This window comes from Natator depressus, chromosome 1, assembly GCF_965152275.1.
Source record: "Natator depressus isolate rNatDep1 chromosome 1, rNatDep2.hap1, whole genome shotgun sequence".
NCBI lineage: Eukaryota > Metazoa > Chordata > Testudines > Cheloniidae > Natator > Natator depressus.
The window spans coordinates 115,912,192-115,936,705 of record NC_134234.1 but is presented as its reverse complement, the minus strand read 5'-3'; the positions used below and the strand labels follow the sequence as shown (position 1 = coordinate 115,936,705).

Below are 24,514 nucleotides of genomic sequence, written 5' to 3'. Positions count from 1 at the left end.
AATAGCCAGCATGGATCTGTCAAAAACAAATAATGACAAACCAACCTTTACTGGATTTGTGGCGGGGGAGGAGGAGCAGTAGCCGTAATATATATTGTTTTTTGTAAGGCCTTTGACATTGTCCCACATGATATTCTCATAAGCAAAGTAGGGAAATGCCATCTAGATCAGTGGTTCTCAAACTATGGGTCAGGACCCCAAAGTGGGTCGCGACCCCATTTTAATGGCGTTTGCCAGGGCTGGCTTAGACTTGCTGGGGCTCGGGGCTGAAGTCCAAGCAGCACCACCTGGGGCCATGGAGGGATTCAGCCCTGGGTAGCAGGGCTCAGGTTACAGGCCTCCTGGCTTGGGCTAAAGCCCTCGGTCTTCAGCTTTGACCCTTTCCCTGCCCAGGGCAGTGGGGCTCAGGCTTTGGCTTTGGCTCCTGCTCCCCCACCCAGGGCAGCGAGAATCAGGTGGACTCAGGCTTGGGTCCGCCCTCCTGGGGTCGTGTAGTAATTTTTGTTGTCAGAAGGGGGTCGTGGTGCAATGAAGTTTGAGAATCCCTGGTCTAGATGAAATTACTATAAGGTTGGTGCACAACTGTTTGAAAGACCGTACTTGGAGTAGTCATCAATAAGGCTAAGATTTAGTCACAGGTATTTTTAGTAAAAGTCATGGACAGGTCATGGGCAATAAAAAAAATAAAATAAAATAAAATTCACAGCCCGTGACTTGTCCATGACTTTTACTGTAAACACCCCTGACTAAATATTAGCTGCCCTGGGGCCCCGCTGTTCTGGGGGGGCCCTACTCGGGCTGCCCCCGGGGCCTTGCTGTTGAGGTGGTCCCCGAAGCCAGCTGCACTGGCCACTGCTCAAGTATTCCCCTGGATCCAGTTGCTGGGGTGGCCATGGGATCAGCCACACTGGCCACTGCAGCTGCAGAATTTCACGGAGGTTGCAGAAAGTCATGGAATCCGTGACTTCCATGACAGGCCCGCAGCCTTAGTTATCAATGATTTGCTGGCAAACTGGGAGGGCATATCTAATTGGGCCCACGGTCAGTCCAGGGTCAGTACTATTTAATATTTTCATTAGTGACTTGGAAGATGGAGGGGAGAGCTTGCTTATGAAATTTGCAGATGACATCAAGCTGGGAGGCTTTGCAAGCACTTTCAAGGACAGGATTAGAATTCAAAACAACCTTGACAAATTGGAGACTTGATCTGAAATTCAATAAAGACAAGTGCAAAGTACTTGACTTAGGAAGGAAAAATCGACATGGGAGGTAATTGTCCCACTTTATTCAGTGATAGTGAGGCCTCAGCTGTCGTAGTGTCCAATTCTCAGCACCACGCTTTAGGAAAGGTGTGAACAAATTGAAGAGAGTCGAGAGGAGAGCAACAAAAAAGACAAAAGGTTTAGAAAACTTGACCTATGAGTAAAGGTTAAAAAAACTGGGCATGTTTAGTCTTGAGAAAAGAAGACTGATGGGGGCCATGATAACTGTCTTCAAATATATTAAGGGCTGCTGAAAGAGGACAGTGATCAGTTGTTTTCCATGTGCACTGAAGGTAGGATAAGAAGTAATGGGCTTAATGTGGAGCAGGGGTTGGCAACCTTTCAGAAGTGGTGTGCCGAGTCTTCATTTATTCACTCTAATTTAAGGTTTCGCGTGCCAGTAATACATTTTAACATTTTTAGAAGGTCTCTTTCTATAAGTCTATAATATATAACTAAACTATTGTTGTATGTAAAGTAAATAAGGTTTTTAAAATGTTTAAGATGCTTCATTTAAAATTAAATTAAAATGCAGAGCCCCCTGGACTGGTGGCCAGGACCCGAGCAGTGTGAGTGCCACTGAAAATCAGCTCATGCCATAGGTTGCCTACCCCTGATCTGGAGCAAGGGAGATTTAGGTTAGGTGTTAGGAAAAGCTTTCTAACTATAAGGGTAGTTGAGGTCTGGAATAGGCTTCAAAGGGATGTTGTGGAATCTCCATCATTGGACGTTTTTAAAAACAGGTTAGACAAATATGTGCCAGGGATGGTCTACGTAAACATGGTCCTACCTCAGTGTAGGGGGCTGGACTTGATGACTTCTACAGGGGGCTGGACTTGATGACTTCTAAAGGTCCTTTCAAGCCCTACATTTCTATGATTCTGTGATAAGTAACTTTTTCCTTTCCCAGCTGGATAGTAACACGTTTCCTGCTAATGAAGCAGAGATACTGAGCAGCAAGAGAATGTTGCCTTGAAAATAAAGCAGCACTTACGATTTCTCTTTTCTTTAATGCTTGTGGGATGTCCACAGCATAGCCACCTGCATTATCAGCACTATCTGCATTGCATTATTCTCCCCTTAACGGTAACATTTTCATTCTGTGCCCTGATAACTGATAAGTATTTAAAATACAGTTAACTATTGTACAGCGTACAGTAAATTGAGTCTTGTAAGATACTTTTCATGTGTGTACAGTTATGTTTAGTTAAAACATGTAGTACCTAGGAATTAATCTAGCTTTCAGTAGTGCGAGAGATGTAAGACAGGCATGCACATGTTCTAGAATCAGCATACCTTAAATCTGTTAGTTTCTAAATCATATATTGGAAATCTCTAAGCGTGCTATGAACAGAGGGAAGTTGGTTTTTAGTGCTTGGACAAGTAGAAAATATTTTAATGTTAAATGTTTTCATTTGAGTTTGCTTTGGGTAACAGTATCCAGCCCCTCAGGAAGCTGTGCATGCAAAACCAATAGCTGTTCCTGACCCTTGTAAATAGAGGAGACGGATGTGATGGTGTGATCAGTTTAACTCTTTAGCACTAGGCTTGTTGAGCAGTGTTGTTAATTGAGAAAATCCAGATGCCCAGCATCAAATTACAGAGAAGAGATCAGCCATTGAAGATGAGCTAACCAATATGAGACATATTCCATATACAGTAGACACTTGCTATAACGCCCTCTGCAATAGCGAACCTTGAGCTATAGCAAATGTGGTCCCTGGATTCCACCTCCAGCCCTGACCACTGTGGTGGTGGGGCTAAGAACTCCTCCCGCCTGGGGCTACGGTGGGGGACTGACAGTGCACTCCTCCCTGGGGCTGAAGGAGCTCTCTCTTGCAACCGCAGCCCCATGCCAGAGGAGCTGTTTCCAAGTCATTTTTTCAGAATATCCAGGGGTTGGTTGTAGTGAAAGGGGGTTCATTATAGCAAGGGGGTACTGTAGGTCATAACAGAGACATTGGGTTTGGATCCACTCTCCATGTGGAGACATTAAACTTGACCGTTGTCTTTGTGTGACATGAGCATTGTACCGAACATCACTGCGCCCGTACCCTTAGCTCTTTTGCTGCTGTACACAGATGTGAGTTTTTTGCTTAATATTGGCTTTGTCCTTATGTTTCTTTTGCAGCTTGTTATGGAATTTTGTGGAGCAGGCTCCATCACAGACCTTGTGAAGAACACAAAAGGGAACACTCTAAAAGAAGACTGGATAGCGTATATCTCCAGAGAGATTCTCAGGGTGAGGAAGACAGTCTGTTGTGTCTGGAAAAAATGCAATCCTATTTCTGTACTAACACAGGTACAACCTAAGAATGATGTCTAGGCTGAGCTTCTAGGAATAAAAGCCTTGAATAGCTGCTGTGTACGCCAATGGCAGTCTTGCTGAAAAGTGGATAACTGTGTCATGAGAAACCAGTTTAGAGTTTGAGAACCATTTTCCATATCACTGTAGCACACTGACTAATATAACACCTCAGTACCAGCAGTTACATAATAAAAAATGAGATTTAGGCTAACACTTTCAGAAGTGCTCAGTACTGGCCTTACCGTCGTTCCTCTTGAAGCCAGTGGGAGTTGAAAGAGGCCAATACTGCATGCCTTTGAAAATACTACTCTTAATGTTTACACATGAATCTGTTCTGAAATCACACGTAAGGCAGAATACAAACTGGTGTGTTCAATTAGGCACCTCTGTTACTGGAGTACAGTACTAAGGCCTGGTCTACACTCCGGGCGGGGGGGGGGGGGGGGTCGATCTAAGATACGCAACTTCAGCTACGGGTATAGTGTAGCTGAAGTCAACGTATCTTAGATCGACTTAGAATCACTTACTTCGCGTCCTCGCAGCGCAGGATCGATGGCCGCCGCTCCCCCGTCGACTCCGCTTTCGCCTCTCACCGTGGTGGAGTTCTGGAGTTGACGGCAGAGCGATCGGGGATCAATGTATTGCGTCTACGCTAGACGCAATACATCGATCCTCGATAGATCGATCACTACCTGCCGATCCAGCGGATAGTGCAGACATGGCCTAAGTAATTGTACTTTTTAGAAAGATGGCTGCCATCTATAGCAGTTTGAAAAATGGAGATTTTTGGTTCATTACTTTTCAAGTCTTAATTTCCCGCTGGTACAAGTGAATAGTGCCTCTTGATTTGGCATTTGATTGCTACGCTGAGTAAAACTGGTCCAGCTTTCCATGGTTAATTTAAAAAGCAAAAAGCCTCACAACCTTACCCTTAGTAAAGTATGTGAATAGAATTGCTCCAATAATAATCCCTGTAGTTAAGGGAATTATGTTAAAGAAAAGCGTAAGTGGTACTTATATAAATCAGTACTTCTGGAATCCACATTTGTTCGTTGTGCATTTGTACACTTCCAGCCGAATGATTTTCGGGGAGATGAGGGAGCAAGAGAAGAATCTTGGCTTCCTGCCCTAACTCTGAGCGGTGGTGCAAATTGCTGCTGTTGGGCATTTGAGCACATTTTTTATTCTTGTTTACTAGCAAATAGGAATGTGGGTGACATGAATACCCGATGGCAGCTGTATTTTAGTCACATGGATAACTGACGTCAGTATTGGTCAAGCTAAATGTTACAATGTTAAAGTTACATTTGATCTACAACACTTATGAGACTTTATGTAAATTCTTTCTGAAGTGCAACATACAGTGTTATGCACATTCTAGGTTCCCATCAGGTAAGGATGTGAAGCCACACTCAGTGTATAATACAGAGAATGAAAGTTAGATGAGCTAGTGGGCTAAAGATTTGTGCAAGTGAAAACCTAGGGGAGAGTATACAAAATGCATTTTTGGATGCCAGGTTGGGGGGGGAGGGCGACTGTTCAAAATTTGAATTGCAAGAAGTAACTAGTCTTTGACCTTTCTCTGTCCTCCTATTCCATCCCAAACACACATGTACTTTATCACATGATCAGATGTAAAGAGGTGAAAACACATGACTATCTTCCTGGCTGGTGCAGTGTGACATGAGGCTTTGCAAATTGTTGTGCCAAGCCGGGCAACCAGAAGTCTTAATTTTCACAGGACACAAATCTAACCTTAGTGTTAACGCCCAGCAGATGATGTCAAGGACATTAACCGTTCATAGCATAACCTCTGCAAGGAGGAGTTCCAAACTGTATTGTTTGTCATACTTACTAACGGTTTAAAAAAAGAATAACCAAACTGGTAAATTGAGTTTTTAATGAAGAACATGTGTTAGGAAATACTGTTTTACAGCAACTTACTGCTCTTTTAACTTTCTGTAACTGTAACATTAAAAAAATTAAAAATATGTGAGGGCAGCATGAGCAAGCAAGATGATGCCACTAGAGAGAGTAATTTTCCAAACCGACTGCTGGAGAGAAACCAAAATCAAGTCAGTTGCTGAGATGTTTGTTTGTTGCTCCACAAATTGCAGTAGACAGTAAAATACCACATACGTCTTGCTCCTTCTCCCTTCCACAGGACTTGTACAGTGTGATGCTTTGGGGCATGCATCCAGGTGCTGTATCCACAAAAAGCACCATCTGCCAGTAGGTTTTGTTTCCTTTGGAAAGTATCATGCTTTTTTTTTTAATGTGGTCTGTTTTGAAGGAGAATGATCAGAGATCAAATTTATGGAGGCTAAACAACAGAACTGTAACTTTGCAAGTGTGCTGTTGTCTGTTGCCAGTATCCTTTTACCCCCAAACATAAATTGTGTACCCCCTTTTCTTCTTGTGAGATCTCTCACATTAAAATATAGGTGGGTTGGTTCATTTCCCACTCTAAATTCCCATTCTTCTAAGGGTGACTCTGTGTGTGAAACTTCATGTCATCTAAAACTAAATCTAAAACTTCATGTCATCTAAAATTTCTTAAAATGTTGGACTTTATTTGTGTACAGTATTTGCACAACATGAAGCCTTTCTCCTTGCTAGCTTATGAAAATGTAGGTGGGTGGCACACTGCTAGAAGTCTACTGTGGATCATGTTTCATGCATTCAGGACAGGACCCCAAGAGCCACTGGAGAATGGGGTGGGCTCTTTTTAAAACAGCTCTCAGGGTAACTAATTAAGTATGTTGCCTGCGTCAACTCAGACGTTTTATGAGACTGTTACTGTTAAGCTAAGAGCCTAAACCTAGACGTCTTCCTTTTTTAAATGAAGGGATTGGCACATCTTCATGCCCACCATGTGATTCACCGGGACATCAAAGGGCAGAATGTATTGTTAACAGAAAATGCAGAGGTGAAGCTTGGTAAGTAGGCAAGCATGTTCGCTTCCTGGTTTGTTTGTTTTTTGTATGTTCCCTAACTTTATTTGATCTCTTAGGAGTGTGGCATGCTCCTTAGTACAGTAATATATCCTGAGTCATTGCTGCAGTCTGAGTCAGGACACTGGCCTTATTCCCTCCCTGTCTCTCAAGGAATGCAGGGATTCTTAGGGTTGTTGCTGGAGATCGTTGGCTCTCATACCAAAATCAGTGGGTAGATCACTCCATGTCCTTCACTTATTCTTTGTATGACTCTGCGGGTCAGCTTAGAGCCAGAATTGGTTCTGCTTCCATTGAATTTGGGCTTAGAAGCCAATGGCACAAAATTATAGGATGTGGTGGGTGTCTTTCTTTGTTTCTGCATTCTATTAAAGAAGTGTTGGCTGTTCAGGCTCCAGACCCAAACATCTATGTAATGTGTAACAGCACTCACAATTGGTCTGTGGCAGAAAGTCTAACATGGGTCCAGCCCTGGAATGCCCATTTGGAACATTTGAACCTATTATCATTCCTAGCTACTTCGGTTCCAGACAGAGGAGGTCACATGAGATCTGTTCTTTTATCCCTATCACCAACCAATTACAAATTAATTTCTCAGACATGTACTGTAGTGTCTGAGTGGTTTACACATATTGAGGTTTAAATATGTTTGTTTTGATACTCGTCCTCCAGGCTCCAAGTGGGTGGGACGCTTCCATGCTGATTTATTTTGCCTCTTTTAGTTACGCTGAGTGTTTGTTGTACTGTAAGGTGGCCACCTTTCATTTGGTGAAATACAGACCCAAGTTCAGGACCTCCCACCCAGCCCACACCCCTTATATCATGCCTTGTACTTTCTTTTTAGATGGCACTCTGAAAGATGTCTTGTCTGCTGGGATGGAAGTGTTCCGGGGAGCTACCCATTCCTTGGTCCTCTAAGCAGGACACAGCAGCTCCTGTACTGTTGTTTCAATAGGGCTAGTCCTCACAGGTTTTGCACTGATTTAACTAAATTGGTAGAAAAACAGATTTAGTTAAATGAGTGCAACACCTAGTACGAATGCAGTCACACCATATGAAGGGGTTTGTATCTACATAGTTTGGTGCATTAAATTTACGTCTACCAAAACGAGTTATACCTGTATAACCATGTCCGTGCAAGGGCAGTTGCATGAATTTAATGAAATGGTTTTTCTCCCAATTTAATGAATCAGTAACTGCAAAAGCTGTGTGTAGATGAGCCCTGAATTAGTACTTTCTTCTTCGAGTGCTTGTTCACATCCATTCCACATTAGGTATGCGCACGCCACGTGCACGAGCATCGGAAACATTTTCCCTTAGCGGCTCCCGGCGGGGCCCCCCTAGTGGCGCCACTGCACTGTGCATATATACCCCTGCCGGCCCAACCCCCTCCAGTTCCTTCTTACCGTTGGAACAACGCCCCACCCCCACCCCCCCCTCTCTCTCAGAAGAGCAGTCCCTTAGCCTTTTCAGAGTAGCTGTTATCAATTACTTAACATACCTTTATTGTGGACACTTAAGTGATTAGGTGCTTGGAGGCGACCGCACCCCCCACAGGGCATGAGGTCTTCAAGGCTTGCGCCACGTGCCGCAAACCTATGCCAGTTAGTGACCCCCATGACTCGTGTCTGCGTTGCCCGGGGGATGAACATCAAACTGAGTGGTGTAGGATTTGCAAGGTGTTTAAGCCAAGAACAAGGAAAGAAAGACTTTCATTAAAAGCAGCTGTTGATGGAGGCTGCATTGCAGCCACTGGGCCCTGAACGCCCGACACCGGCTCAGGCATCCTTGGTGCGTAGTGCCCCAGAGCTGTCGAGAGACCTGGCACTGGCTAACCACCGTAAACTGTCGGTCCCAGAGCGCCAGACTAGGCCCCGGCACTGCTCGTCCTCTCCGGTGCAGCCCCCGGTGCAGCCGAAAGGAAGGCGCGGTCATTCCCCACACAGGAGGCCATTGCCTCCCAAGGCCCTGAGCGCCGATAAGAGCGGGAAGGCCGCGGTACCGGCACCAACACTGGCGGTCGTGGCAGCACAAGCCCCACCGAGCCCAGACTTAAGTGAGCTCAGTGTGGACGATGGGCTTGAGGGCATAATGGATCAGCCCTCCACGCCTGGCACCTTTGAGGCTGCAAAGGACCTCATCGAGCTGTTGGTGGCGAACCCCCTCCCGCATAGGGAGAACCCTCCGGCACCCATGCCATGGGTGCCGTCGAGGGGTAAGCCAGCAATGGTGTGCTGCTTGAGGACAGTGTCCCAGCACCACTCATGGAGTTGGTCCCAGTCGAGCTCCGACTCCATGGACTCACAGTTACCAGCTGCCCAGAAGGAGGTCACGGCACCGGGAGTGGGTCGGCGTGAGGAAGCACCGGAAAGGGCACACCGCTCTCCGGCACCACCTAGAGACCAGCACCGGAAGGAGTCGAGATGGCCCTACCCAGAGGACTCCTGCAGACGGTCCTGGTCCAGGGAACACCGGCACCGGTCCCCATCCAGATCCTGGTCCCGGTCCTGGGGATACCGGAACCGCTCCCGCTCAGCCAGGAGCCACTCGTTCTCCCACCGGCCCAGATCATGGGCACCGCTGTGGCCTTCACGATCGGCGTCGCCGCAGCCCGGCACTGACTCTGGCCGCTATAGCTACCCGCACCGGGCTCTGGACAGCAGAGACCTTCAGGTGGGCTAGCAAACTCAATGGGGGCTGCCAGGCCATTGGCCCTTCTGAACCCCCTGGGCCTATCAGGAGTGCCAAGGGGCCCCATCCAGGGCAAGTTACTCGGTGCAGCAGTCCCGGTCCCCGTACTGATGCCAGACAGTGCCGAGGCTACAGTATCCAGGCTTCCAGCATCCACCCCAGGATAAACCGGAGAGCCTGGCACCGAGTCTGGTGCCGTCCCATGGACTCCCACCTGAGCCGGAGGCCCTTCCCATGGGAGAAGGGGAGCAGGAGGACCAGCCAGAGGGGGTCGAGCAGCAGCTAACCTCCTCGTCATCCTCAGATGAGGTGGTGGCGGATACAGCGGTGTCCGACCCTCCACCGATAGACCATAGAGCCCACCAGGAGTTGCTGCGTAGGTTCGCCCAGAACTTGGGGCTGCAGGCCAAGGAGACGGTTGAGCAGGAGGACCCCATGGTGGACATTTTGAGCCCCGAAGGTCCATCCAGAATAGCGCTCCCGCTCATTAAGACCATTCAGTCCAACTATAAGACCATATGTCAGACCCCAGCCTCCAGCGCTCCAACGGCCAAAAGGGTGGCAGAACAGGAACTCACAGCCCTTAGATGTGGCAAAGTATTTACGCTGCACTCAAGTCCATGCTCCCTAGTGGTCTCAGCGGTAAACAAAGGGGAGCGCCATGGACAGCAGGCCCTGGCCCTTAAGGCCAAGGAGACAAAACATTGGATCTTTTTGGCAGAAAGGTGTACTCATCTGGGGGCCTTCAGCTGAGGATTGCGAACCAGCAGGCCATCCTCAACAGGCACAATTTCAACTCCTGGGCGGCGGTGGGGAAGTTTAAGGACAACCTCCTGCAAGGTCCCCAACAGGAGTTCACGGCCCTGGTGGACGGGGGCAAGGCAGTAGCCAAGACCTCTCTCCAGGCCTCCCTGGATTCAGCAGATGCGACGGCCAGAACAATAGTATCAGGGGTGGTCATGAGGCGCTCGGCGTGGCTCCAGGAGTCAGGCCTGCCTCCCGAGGTCCAGAGCACACTTCAGGACCTCCCCTTCAAAGGGTCCAGGCTCTTCTCGGACCAGACAGACACGAGGCTGCCCAGTCTTAAGGACTCGCAAGCTACGCTTAAGTCGCTGGGTATGCACACCGGCGACCCAGAGAAGCCCTTTAAGCCGCAGCCTCCCTCTCAACGCCAGTACCAGCCTCGCCATAGGCATGAGCCTTACTGTAGGCGAGGCAGGGATAAAGGGCGACGGCGCAACAACAACAGTAACAATAATGTGCCGGGCCAGGACCAAGGCCAGCACAAACCCCAGCCGGGCACTAAGCCAGGCTTTTGAAGGTGCGCTCAAGGACAGCGTACCAGACCAGTCACCGGATCTGTCCCTTTGTTTCCTGAACCGCCTGTCCTGTTTCTCTTGTGTGTGGTCCAACATTACGTCAGACTGTTGGGTCTTACTCACGGTGCGGAACGGGTACTCGCTGCAGTTCTCCTCCCTCCCACCCCCCTTCCCCATCCCTCTTCAGGGACCCCTCTCACGAGCATCTCCTAGAGAAGGAAGTCCGCTCGCTGCTAGAGGTGAGGGCGGTAGACACGCTGCCGCACAGCCTAAGGCAGGAGTGGTTCTACTCCTAGTACTTTCTCATCCCCAAGGCCAAAGGGGGTCTTCGCCCCATCCTAGACCTGCGCGGGCTCAACAAGTTCCTGGTCAAGGCCCGGTTCCGCATGGTCTCTCTGGGCACCATCATCCCTTCCCTGGATCCAGGGGACTGGTACGCTGCCCTCGACATGAAGGACACATACTTTAATATCGCCATCCACCCAGCACATCGGCAGTTCCTACGCTTCACCGTGGGCCAAGAACATTACCAGTTTGCAGTTCTCCCGTTAGGTCTAGCCGCGGCCCCATGGGTGTTCACGAAGTGCATGGCGGTGGGGGCGGCCTTCTTACAGAGGCAGAGAATCCGGGTGCACACCTTCACAACCCACTACGGAGTCAACCAGCAGGCCAGAGAAGATGCGGCAGTTGGCAGAGTGGTCCTCCGAGCAGTTGTTCCGTGACTCCTACCCTCCTCCAGAGGTAAGCTTGTAATTCACCTAATTTGGAATGGACGTGAACAAGCACTCGAAGAAGAAAAAACGGTTACTTACTTTCTCGTAACTGTTGTTCTTCGAGATGTGTTGTTCACGTCCATTCCACCACACACCCTCCTACCCCTCTGTCGGAGTCGCCGACAAGGAGGAACCGGAGGGGGTCGGGCCAGCAGGGGTATATATGCACGGCGCAGTGGCGCCAAGGGAAAAAGTTTCCGACACTTGCGTACGCGGCGTGCGCACAGCTAATGTGGAATGGACGTGAACAATACATCTCAAAGAACAATAGTTACAAGAAAGCAAGTAACTGTTTTTTTGAACTGTGCTCCACATTTGCTTCCCACTGTGCCTCATTCACATGTGTTAGGACAGGAAGCAGTCCCTGTGAGCAATACTTGATTTTCTGTCCTGAATTTTGGGCAGAGAGAGTGGAGGACCAATTAGTGGCCCAGCTGACTTGGTGGTGCTGCCGCCACACCATGAGAGCATCTGTGGAAAGCAGGGTCACTCTGGATAAGCCAAGACACCCTGTCTCATGATTACTGGAGATAGCAAGTCTCCCTCTGCCCCCAAGACAATATGTTTGCATCCGTTTTCTCTGCTATGGGAAGAGTAGCTCCACAGATAATGGGAAGACTGTGCTGGCAGCCCAGTAAGAGGTCTTGAAGAGCTAGTTGTGTTTTGCTCTTTCTCCTGATTTTTGTGGTCTGATGCCTGAGGACACTGGCAAGTTTGAGTATTAACCTTAATGGTTTCTCCTGAACATGGCTCTCCCACCTGGATCTTCCACATGGGTTTATTTTCCAAATTATCTTAGAGAAGTAATCGCAGCATGTTTTTCCCCCCCTCTTACTTTATTTTAATCTTTTTTCCGCCCACAGTGGATTTTGGTGTTAGTGCCCAGCTGGACAGGACGGTTGGCAGGAGAAACACATTTATTGGAACCCCATACTGGATGGCTCCTGAAGTTATTGCCTGTGATGAAAATCCAGATGCTACTTATGATTACAGAGTAAGAAAGTCCTGTTTACACAGTAATAAAATAGTGTTATCTATTGTCTAATAACCATGAGTGAAGGTAGTTCTTATATTTGTCTCTTACATTGTCTCTGTGTATGGTTGAGAGTGATTTCTTGTAAAGGTAAATCTGTATAACGTGAATACAAAGAACAGATCGTTACTAGATTATCATAATTAATAACACCGTATTTGTTACTTGTACTGCAGTAGCTCCTAAGAGCCTCAGTCAAGGACAGAGACCTCCTTGTGCTAGGCACTGTTCAAAATGGTGTAGAAAGAGTCTAGCAAGAAATTTTGTTGTTTTCAATTTCTATGAATATCTTAGCATTTTAATTTGTTTAATATATCCTGCTTATTGCGGTAATCTCAGAACAATACATTTTAACACTTGCCTTAAATAGAGCCCCCAGCTCAAATGCATCTTTTTGCCAGAATAGAAGCGTTAAGTTACAATGTAATACAGAAGGAGCTGGTTAAAGCATGCGCTGTCCTGGTTTGAGAGATCATCTGAATGTTAATCACTATGGCTGGGCACGGCTCTCCACTTTTATCTTTCTGCACAAATGGCTTTACCACCTCTTGTTTGTAACCCACATCATGTAGTTTATTTTTGTTATATCAGCCACCACCCCTGTGCAGCAATTCTATTTACAGTGACATACAATCATCATCCCCTTTTGCCAGAGAGAAGAGAGCTCCTCCACACAGAGATCTCCCTTTGTTAGCCTTGCTGGCCTTTCTGTCTCCCTCTCTTGCACTTCCTTCCTGTGCTCCTTTTCTACGCTTACTGTTAATGGGCTAATTATCTCCTTATTTCTCGCCCCAGCTCTAGTAACTAGTCACTCCTTCCCCCTGGCATGGGGGAACTACTTGGATTTACAGTGACCAGAGTGATGGTTCAGCTGCTTGTTCTCAGCACTCTGTCACAATCACATAGAAGATTTATCCATCAAACAATATATTTCTCCAAAAATTAATTGGACACAACTGGTCCTTCACTGAGCTGCAAACATCAAATCTAACCTCCCTAAGAGTAAAATTGGCTTGATGGTATTTGCACCAACAGTTCTTTTTGTTTTTGCCACATCTTCTAAAGCTAAATTCCTTGATAGAAGCTTTCTGGAAATCTCCCAAGTACCTTATAGCTTGTTTCAGGGAGCCACAAGAGAGGGAATAAAATATGAAATGTTTTTAATCTTTTCTCAGACTAATGCATCTCTTCAAGCATTAAAACTAGGAGAGGTAGCTAGGAAATGTGAAAGTCTGATTATAGTTACATCAAGAGCATTGGAGCTAGTGAATTGGGGTTGATACTCATGTTAGATATATGAATGTCCATGGTTGATATTATGCATACCTGAACATCTAGCTAGGATTGAGCCCATTCGTCTTGACTAATAACTTTACATATTCTTTGTCCTGATTGAGATCTGTGAAAAAATGTAATCCCTTTCAGGGTGGAGTTGATAAGACATAAGGATAAAGGTTAAAGTAAAATAACAGACCTCAATAGATAGAAATTATTCTGAGGGGGAGAAAACCCCCAAACTAATCTACATGTTTAATAATTAAAGGGGATCAAATGTAAGCAATTCCATGAGGTGTACAAAGCCTGTGATTTACACTTATGTCTCTTAAAATGCTCCTGATGTGAGCTCCTTATTGCTCCTGATGTGAAGTGGAGGTACTTCACATGGAGACATCTCAATATCCTCCTATTACATATTCTTTTTCTTAGAAAATTAGTGTTTTACAAGCTTAATTTAATCATTGCAACTGATTAAATCATTGCAACTGATGGGTTGAGCCAGAAGAAACTGGTGCCTGGTTGAGAAGCTTCTGGGGCCTGAAAATGCAGTTGTTCCATTGCGTGGAGCTAATGGTGAGCACAGAGAAGAGTTTGTTCACCCATTCCAGTATGTCTTCCCATATTCTAAAAGGATTATCAACCTGGAAGCTGTGAGCACCATTTTCCTCAACAGTAGTTCTCTTCCCCACATCCCGAATGGGGATGATACAGTCTCCTGTCAGGACCTACTGTAGCCCCTTGAGCTCAGTTCCACTCCAGGACTGTTCAGCAGTTACTTATTCTTGGTGTTCCTATGGTGGAAGAGAATCTCTAAACCATAGTTCTGATTCAGCAGGGAATGCAGTTATCCTCTGGTCCTAGTGGCTATCCAGTGCTAATATCCTGAAAGATTTCCATTCCAGGATCCCCCTTGTGTAATGCCACAAATAATACGAGACTGCTGGAATGAGGTGCTCACTCTGGCCACCCGTGTTCCAAGGGACAGTAGCTTCTTATTTTTCTTGGGCACATAGCCGGTTGCCTGTGTCTCCTGGCATTAGGAATTCATGCTGCTATGGCATGTTCTAATTTTATTGGGCAACGTAAAGGGTAGAGGTTTGGCTGAACTGCCAATAAACAATGATGGGCTCAATTTTTAAAAAAAATCCCTACGTAAAAATACTATTAGATTAACAACAGCAGAAAAGAATTTTAAAAATCTAATTTTTAGAACTATTTTATTTAATGTTTTGTATGTCTGATAATGAACACATCTGAAAACTGACTTGTTGGTTTCACTTTTGCTTCTAGTCTATACATTTTCAGGGTCTCATATGCTAGGAGAGGGCTGCAATGTTTGGATTGCAAATACTACCGGGGAATGTTCACCTCTTACAATAACTATATCCATGGGAAATATGATTTTTTACAGAACTTAACGTTTGGGCAATTATGACCTAATTATGTCTTGAAATGTCCTAATATGGAAGTGTTTGTATACCATTAAGAACTTATGTGTGCATAATTGTGTGTGTATATAACATAAATACTGTATGGTATCATATTTAGCATTTTATATTAGGATTAAAAGAAGAAAAGCCATTTTAAAAACTGTTGTTTAAATAACCTTGGTAGCTGGTTTTAGTTTCTTACCTGCAGTGCATTAGTAGACGCCGTTACCTAGTGTGACAAAGTGTACCTACTAACATATGGTCTCTTTCTCTGCAGAGTGACCTTTGGTCATGTGGCATTACGGCCATTGAGATGGCAGAAGGAGCTCCCCGTAAGTGATATGTGTGCTTTTTCTTAAGGGTTCATTAAGACAGAAACATATACTTAGAAGTTGCTGGTTGTAATCCAAACCCAGTTTTGAGGTTTCTGAAAATGCACTGATGGTGTATCTTTACTCCTTGGTTTTTCCTGCACCATAAATATAAAATTCTATAAATGGCAACTCTGTTGATAAAGAGACTACAATGTTAAAGCATTACTGTGCAGTGTAATTGTAGTAGTGTAATAGCAATGACAGGGCTATTTGGAAGCCAACGGATCTGTGAACTTCCTGACCATGAGATATATTAGGCTTTGGAATTGTGTCCACAGGGAAGTGGTGGAAGCCCTATTGCTTGGGATATTTAAACCAGACTGCGAGAAAAAAATGCTAAAAGTGTACTGGCTTGAAAAATCCTGCTCTGTCAGGGAGATAGACTGCATGGCTTAGTCGGTCCTTTCTATCTCTGATTTCCATGAGTCTGTGTAATGGTAACATTCTTCTTGAACTCTGAGACTTATCTATTTAAATCTCCTATTACGAATTGTTTTCTACTTTCATTGGACAGAGTAGAAGACTCTTGGAAGACAGTGGTTTAAATTATAACCTAGTTTTAATACTGTCAGGGAAGAACTTTTAAAAGCAGACTATTTGAGTATATTCAGCTGTCAAGTCTGATGATTTTTGAGGGGTAAAATTAAAAATGCCTAACTTTTCCATAGTGCTTTTTTCTCCCACATGTCCTCTGTGAAGATTAACAAAGCATAAAGTAACTATTTTACTTGTAAAACTGCAAATTGGCTTTTTTCCTACCACCATACTCAGACATTCAGGGGTGTTGACTTCTGTCTAGCTTCAAAATGGTAGCTTCATTGTAGCCCATGCTTACAACTCTGATTTTTAAATCTAACATACAGCTCACTGTTCGTATTCACATTCACGTTTTAAGAGATCTGATGGGTTTTTCTCATAATTGCACATTTGCATGGGTCCAAATCGACAGAGGCTTCTCCCAGGACAAATCGACTAGCACAAAGCTAACAGCATTAGAACTACTGTTTGGCTATTAGTCTGCATGTAACTTTAGTTCTTTCGGTTTCTTAAACCACTTTTTGGTTCAGAACATGTACATACTTTTTGCTCTTCATCCAGTGCTAGTCCCTGTTGTATTCCACTGAGGGTTTACACATGTGCACTATGTATCCGGAGCCGGAGATTTGGGAAGTAGTAGCGTCTGTTGGTCCTTGCTTATGCCCCTGGCTAGCTTCATGGTTTTGTCTGAGGTGACAAAGGGAGAGGCAGACCGATCACATCACCAGTTTCTTCTTACTGTTGCATGGTCCGGGTTGGAATTATTAGTGTCCTCTTGCATGTGATGCACCTTAAAATACACAATTGAACATAGTTTTTAGAGTAGTTTACTGTTTCTGTTGTGTTTATAGTAGTTTGCTAGTTTTAGGAGTAGAATTGGGGTTCTTTCTGGAGAGTTTTATTCTGCATGGACCCTCCCACCCATACTCACGTGTGGATACTGGACTGTGCTGAAAACCTCAGGCTTTAAAATCTGTGCCTCCTGCCTGCATTCCTTCTCTGTCTGCGACGAACATCAACACTGCCTCTACTGCTTGGGGAAAGCCCACACTGCATCCAGGTGCAGTATCTGCCAGTGCTTCCCAGCCGTACCCGAGAAGGTTGAGCTCTCTGCTTCCGGAAGCCCCTCATGGAAGTCGCCATGAGACCTCATTCAGACCCTGGCTGGGTAGCCTCCACTGTACATCGGCCTGGTGCTGCCAGGAGTGCGCCTCCAGCTACGGAGTCTGAAGTCAGCACTGTGGTACCACCGCTATGGACCATGCGCCAGGGTCTAGCCGGGAGGTAAGGAAGCATGTGGTACTCTTCCTTCCAGTGTTGGATGGACCTGTGACAGGTTTGTGTGGGAGTCCCCTTTCTCCCATCTTCCCTAGACAGGGCGATCGTCATTGACACATCCCTCGTAGGATGCGGAGTGCACACAGGAGATTACATGACAGAGGGAACATGGACCCCTTGGGAATCCACAATGCACATCAACATTCTGGAACTCCGGGCTGTAAGGAAGGCATGCTGTGTATTTCTCCCATCCATCCATCCCCATCGTATTCTTATCATGTTGGACACCACCACCACTTTTTACCACATCAACAAACAAGGGTGCACAAAATCAACTGCTCTCTGTACTGAGGTGGTCAACCTCTGGAATTGGTGCATCACCCACCAGATCCTGTTATTTTCAGCCTACCTCCTGGGGACTCAGAATGTGATTGCAGACTCTCTCTCAGCAGACAATTTGTGATCGATCACGAGTGGGAACTCCACGACACCGTAGTATGTGATATCTTCCACCAATGGGGGGATTCTGACCAGGGACCTTTTCAACTCTGCCGTCAACAACAAATGCAGCGCTTATTGCTCCAGGGGGGTAGTGGTCCCTTCCTTCAAGGTGATGCGCTCATACTCTGCTGGTTGGACCAGATTAACAATGCCTTCTCCCCTCTACCACTCCTGCCACGAGTACTTCACAAGATCAGGCGGGTCAGAGCAATGGTTATCTTGATTTTCCCATGCTGGCCCAGGCAGTTGTGGTTTTCCAACCTACATCACGTGTCAGCCCGTCCCTACTTTCTCCAAGCTAATGAGGCAGTGTCACAACAGGATCAGATATACAGATGCTTCACCTCAGAGTGTGGTATTTGGATGGGCATATTCTCTAGAATGGGTGTGTTCATGAGAGGTGCAAAACAGCCTCTTGAGCAGCAGGAAAGAGTCCACTAGGCATTCCTACCAGGCCAAGTGGAACCGCTTCACCCCCTGGGCCCAACAGAAGGGGCTTTCCCTAGAAGAGGTGCCAATTCCCCTATTTTTGGATTACCTCCTGCCCTTGAAAGCTTTGCATCTCTCCCTCAAGATATATCTAGCTGCAGTTAGTGCCTTCCACTCCCCACCATGGAGGGACACTTCATATTTACACACCCATGGACTTTTAGGTTTCAGAAACGCCTCATCACATCCTACAGCCTATTGCTCACCAGTGGGACGTTAACCTCGTTCTGTTGGCACTAATGAAACAGCCCTTCGAGCTGCTGGCTTCATGTTCTATGTCACTCCTTTCCATGAAAGTTGCCTTCCTTGTGGCTGTCCCTTCGGCGAGAAGGGTAGGTGAACATGTGGCCATGATGGCAGACCCTCCTTTTACCACTTTCCATTAGGATAAAGTCTCTCTGAACCTACACCCCAAATTTCTGTCAAAGGTCGTATCCAAGTTTCATCTGAACCAACCCATCCACTTACCTGCTTCCTTTCCGAAGCCTGATGCCGCAGAAGAGGCACGACAACTTCACTCCTTCGACACGATTGGGCTTTGGCCTTCTACCTGCAGAGGACAAGACCGATCAGGAAATCTCCTAGATTGTTTACTGCTATAGTTGAGAGAGTTAAAGAACAGGCAATCTCCACACAGAGAAAATCTAAATTAATTTTGGGGTGCATTGCCTTGCATTGTGCTATCAGCTGTCAGGATTGCCGCCTCCTCCCCCAGGGTGAGAGCCCCTTCCATGAGAGCCCTGGTTTCGACCACAGTCACCCTCTAAGATGTGCTGCTTCAGGACACATGTAGGGTGGCCACGTAGAATTCAGTACATACCTTCTCTACGCATTACGTCTGGGTGCAGGACTCCGCTATCAACGCTGTATTTGGCACGGCTGTCTTCCACTCAGCCATTCCATCCTCATCCTCGCACCCTCCTCTGATGTAGGTCCTGCTTGTTAATCACCCTCAGTGGAATATAGATAGGGACTATGAGGTTACTAACCTGTAATTGGAGTCTCTTCAAGATGTGTGGTCCCTATCTCTATTCCACTTCCTGCCCTCCTTCCCCTCCGCTGCGGAGCCGTTGGATTTGTGGGGGAGAAAGAACTGGAGTCATAGTCGGTTTACCTCATGGTTTCATCTGAGGCAATAAAAGGTGGGGTGGACCAACGGACACTACTACTTTCAAAATCTCTCGGTCTAGACGCATGATGGAATACAGTGGAATACAGACAGGGACCATATATCTCCAGTTACAGGTAGGTAACCTCCTCTTGCTTTAATTAAATCTCTGTCACTGGGCTCCGTAACCTGTGTGTGCATTTCACTTGATTGGAATTGGTAATTGATATTACTTCATGCTAAACTGTTGGGTTCAGATTGGCCCCTCTTACAGAAGAACTCACAACAGGGTCTGTTGGGGGAGGAAATGAGTCATAATGAACCCCTCACCGGTATTCTCTCTGGTCATTCCTTTAGGTTTACTCTCCCTGCAGGAGAGGTTGAGAGATCCACTGCCAAGCATGGAAGATTAGGGCCATCTGCACAGAGTCCTTTGCCTCCTACCATTTCTAGCCCTCAGCACCTCCTTTTTCTCTTCACTCATTGGCAGTGGTGTTCAGCTGAAGTTGAAATATCAGGATGTTCTCCTTTGCCACAGGGGCCCCTTGCTCCTGGCCTCATTTTGGGCCCCAACCTGCTCTGTCTCTACCCCCGCCGCCTTTATGGACCCTGACACTACGGAGTGCCCTTGTGTTTGGAGAACGGTGTGGGGACAGTGCTGCAGAGGAGGCTGACTCTCCCTTCCATAAGGGAGGTGGAGATCTCTTCACAGAGGTCCCTTCCATGTTTGGATCTGAGCAGATAATCTAGGCCTTTATTTTTGGTCGCATTAAACTCGCAGTTAGGGGCAGAACTGTTGTCTTAACTTTTGCATTTCAGTTTAATTCTGCTTAATGTCATTCCCGTGTCCATCACATGTAGCGGTTGGTGATGGGGAAATGTCTATGAAAATGAAATAATCCTGAAGTGAAGACAGTGAAAATGCAGAACCACGAGAAGTGGAAAAACAACTGAACAAAATTATATTTTTTTCCAGCCCTCTGTGACATGCATCCAATGAGGGCGCTGTTTCTTATACCCAGAAACCCTCCTCCACGTCTAAAATCCAAGAAATGGTATGTAGAGGCTCCTTTGTTTTCTGTAGTCTGTTTCATTGTTTTCTTTACAACATAGCACTTTTTTATCTCTTATTTCATGGCATGCTTTTTTCTTACCATTTCCATAGAACTGTAAAATAATTTAAGCTGGCTAAAATCACTCTTTTTATTATCTTCTGCACTATTAAATCAAAGCACAAAATGAGATGTGCATTGATTATTTTTTAGCTCTATTTTTTTTTAGCGAAATTTTCTCTTTTGAATCATGAGACAAAAAATGAGCTGTTCTGTTGACAGAGCAGCATCATATTAAGGTGACAAATTATACCACAGCTCAAAGTCTAGACTTCTGCTGCATTTCTAATATGCAATATCTTTTCTAAGATACAGTATTATAAAGAAACAGGACAGCGCCATTGACTTCTAGATGCTGAGTTGAAAGGAACTATTAAAATTAATGAAGGCTTTTACTATAATTATTGCAAACGATTGAAATTGTTCTTCTTGCCAGCTGGGAATAATCGCTTAACAATATGGGATTTTCCTCCCCATTATTAGACACAACTGATTTGTATGAAGCAATAATTTTCACTAGAATGAGGGTTTATGTAGGTTGAAGATGAGAATCTTAAAATCCTCAATGAAAGCCTCAACATTAACCAAAGAAATGCTTTACTGTGCTTTCTTCTTAAGTGAAGGAAAAGTGTGTGTGTGTGTGTGTTTCACACAAGAAATATGCCCTCTGTGAATGGAAATTGCATGACTATGAGGTTGAATGCTAGAGTCCTGTCAAAAAAGAAATTAGTAAAGTGATGTGACCAGTTACACCGATCTATAAATAACATAATTTACTTTGTTGACTTGATGCACTGGATCATTGTTTGGAATGACTTTCTCATACAGTAATTTACTATTGGAGCATCTGTGTGAGTGTGTGTATTTTAAATAAACTTTTATAAAACACAGTGTTTATGAATACATACCTATTCATATAGTTTTGAAAAAGGATGAAAAAATGTTTGTTTTAGATGTAAGCGTTACCTGTAGTGTTTATAACCCCAATATTGCCGCATTTTGCTAGTGCATAAGAATCAGAAAGTTAAACTGGCTAAAAACAGCAGTAGTAATGATACTGTTTTTACTTAGCAAGGTGAATGAAGGGCAAAAAGGAAACAGGATAAGGGATGAAAAATACAATTTTAAGCATTATTTTCACTCTGTTTCTAAAGTTTTGTTAGAAACAGAGGTAAGGAAAAAAATTAAATTATTTTTATCCTGAAAGTGTCTGTTTAAGAGTGCCTCATGTCCTCCTACACTACATAATTGCCAGTTTCAGTTATTTTGGTAATTTATTTCAAAATACCTGTCAGTAAGTATGTCAGTAACAATACAGACCCCCTGAGTCCAGGGATCCAGAGGGAGAAACCGCCTGATGCTTGGTCCCAGGTTTGCATGGAGTTTCCTGTGTGCCGCCTTCTTCCCTCAGGGTATGCTGGGAACTGCAGCTGCCAGGAACCCTCTAGCTCCCTCTCCTTCCCCCCAGCAGTGTCTTCTGTATGTAAGCTGGGTTCTGCCGAGTCCAGTGGCCTCTAGTGATGGCTAGCAGCACTGCAGGGGAGGAAACGAAATTCTGCATGCGCAACGTTAATTTCTGCAAAATTCTGCATTGTGCAGTGGCACAGAACTCCCCCAGGAGTACCATGGAGTAGTTACTACTTTAGCAAGATAATGTTCTGATTTACCAAACATGTATTCCTCATCCCTTTATCCACTAGACAGAGATGAATTGAATTCCATTACTAACTTCAGTAGTTAAAACAGGGATTAATTTGGTCCTGTGTGCCCTGATTGAACAAATTATATGGCATTAAGTATTCAGAAAATGTTATTTTAAAAAATGCATAGTTATTCAGTTAAAAAAACAAAATGTTCTTCAATTCCCACTAAGCCAAGTGCATATAAAAACAGGTTGGTATTACTTGCAATAATGGAAGAGTCCCCAAATTGTCTTGGCAGCATTCTTGTGGCTTTTTTGAAGACATCTATCTAAGACACCATTTATGCTGCTAGACAGAAGCATGCTATTTTGGGAAAGAGAACTGAAGGGTTTTGGACTAATGAGGAAAAACTGAAAAATGGATTATTTGAGTCTTAGCTTTACACTTTTTTTTCCCCTCAGGTCAAAAAAGTTCTTTAGTTTTATAGAAGGTTGTTTAGTGAAGAACTATATGCAGAGACCCTCCACCGAACAGCTTTTAAAACATCCTTTTATACGCGATCAGCCAAATGAAAGGCAAGTCCGAATCCAGCTTAAGGACCATATAGACAGGACCAGAAAGAAGAGAGGAGAGAAGGGTATGCAGACTTTTAAAACTAAGCCTGTGTTTACTTGTATATATTATTAGAAACAGTTTATTTGATATTCTACCAACCTCTGATTTTACAAAAAAATCTAAGACCATATAGTTATCATTGTAGACAAAGCCTGTGGATTAAACTGAAGCTCACATCCAAATGAAGGTCTCCTTATGTCTCTAGGATGAGATGACATTTGAATTGTTCCAAAATGTTGTATGTAAATCTGATCATTTAAGCTGGTCAGAACTGGATTGCTGAGGCCCTATAGCCGGAGCTAAGTATTTTAAAATAAACAATTGTAAGAGCCACCTGGAATATTGTTTCCTCTTTCTTGCTAGATGAAACAGAATATGAATATAGCGGAAGTGAGGAAGAGGAGGAGGAAGTGCCTGAACAAGAGGGAGAGCCAAGGTAATAATTGCTGATGGGAGGCCATTAAAAGATCTAGACAAATAGTTTTATAACCTGCCTTGACAAATCTGGAGTTTACTTTTATTTCATAAGCCTTTATACCTGTTACTAAATATAATTAATCACATACACTAATGAGACATGAACCTCAAAAGGTTTGAACATTCGCTCAGACCTCTGAACTTTTTTGAGGTCCCCATCCTGTCCACTCTAAACTTGGATACATCACAGAGGGACTTGATACCTGTTGGCTCTCAACCTTTCCAGACTTCTGTACCCCTTTCAGCAGTCTGATTTGTCTTGCGTACCTCCAAGGTTCACCTCACTTAAAACTACTTGCTTACAAAATCAGACATAAAAATACAAAAGTGCCATAGCACACTATTACTGAAAAATTGCTTACTTTCTCCTTTTTACCACATAAATACAAAATAAATCAATTGGAATATAAATATTGCACTTACATTTCAGTGTATATAGAGCAGTATAAACAAGCGATGGTATGAAATTTTAGTTTGTACTGATTTTGCTAGTGCTTTTTATGTAGCCTGTTGTAAAACTAGGCAAATATCTAGATGAGTTGGTGTACCCCCTGGAAGACCTCTGCGTCCCCCAAGGGGTACGCGTACCCCTGGTTGAGAACCACTGTTGTAGAGGTTGTGGGTGTGTGAGACTTACAGTGGGTGTGTCTGGGGCAAAGTACACAGGTAGCTGCGGCTCTAATCAGACCTCTCTGTCTTTAAAGAGAGGATGTAGGCTCGGTTCAAGGACTGGAAAAAAGTTTGTGTTGGCACTTATTTTGCCTGACCTGGTTTGACACCTTCCAGAGAGAGTATCTATTTGATATGTATCCAGTATCTTTATTTGAAAGACAAGAGATTAAAATTTAAACTAATTATATATGTGTGTGTGTGTGTGTGTGTATGTGTATGTATATGTGTGTATGTATGTGAATGTGTATATATATAATGTATCAGCTCTGTGGTATGGGAGGCTTAACTTTCTGCTTTTGCAGTTCGATTGTCAATGTGCCTGGAGAATCTACCCTCCGACGTGATTTCCTGAGGCTGCAGCAGGAAAACAAGGAACGTTCGGAGGCCCTTCGGAGACAGCAGCTGCTCCAGGAACAGCAGCTCCGAGAGCAGGAGGAGTACAAGAGGCAGCTGTTGGCAGAGAGACAGAAACGCATAGAGCAGCAGAAAGAGCAAAGGAGGCGGCTAGAAGAGGTAGAAATAGAAGACTGGAGCTAAGGTGTCAGAGCTCCTGTTATGCTTATTGTCCCAAGTTCTTAAGAAATATTCCCTGTGTATTGTGCAAGAACAGTATATATATCCATTAGCTAAGATTTTCAAAACCAGGATCCTAAAGTAAAG

At 44.8% G+C, this 24,514-nt stretch overlaps 1 protein-coding gene across 4 annotated transcripts in view; it reads left to right on the top strand.

Annotated features, from left to right (window-relative positions):
* Positions 1-24,514, top strand: part of MAP4K4 (mitogen-activated protein kinase kinase kinase kinase 4) — a 241,511-nt gene that overhangs the window by 147,743 nt on the left and 69,254 nt on the right. For all 4 annotated transcript variants that reach the window (XM_074964827.1, XM_074964835.1, XM_074964838.1 and 1 more), the window contains exons 5-12: positions 3,394-3,504; positions 6,419-6,509; positions 12,171-12,301; positions 15,326-15,380; positions 20,312-20,390; positions 22,552-22,727; positions 23,069-23,141; positions 24,157-24,367. In XM_074964827.1, the coding sequence (XP_074820928.1) occupies positions 3,394-3,504; positions 6,419-6,509; positions 12,171-12,301; positions 15,326-15,380; positions 20,312-20,390; positions 22,552-22,727; positions 23,069-23,141; positions 24,157-24,367 (927 nt within the window). The remainder of the gene's footprint in view (positions 1-3,393; positions 3,505-6,418; positions 6,510-12,170; positions 12,302-15,325; positions 15,381-20,311; positions 20,391-22,551; positions 22,728-23,068; positions 23,142-24,156; positions 24,368-24,514) is intronic.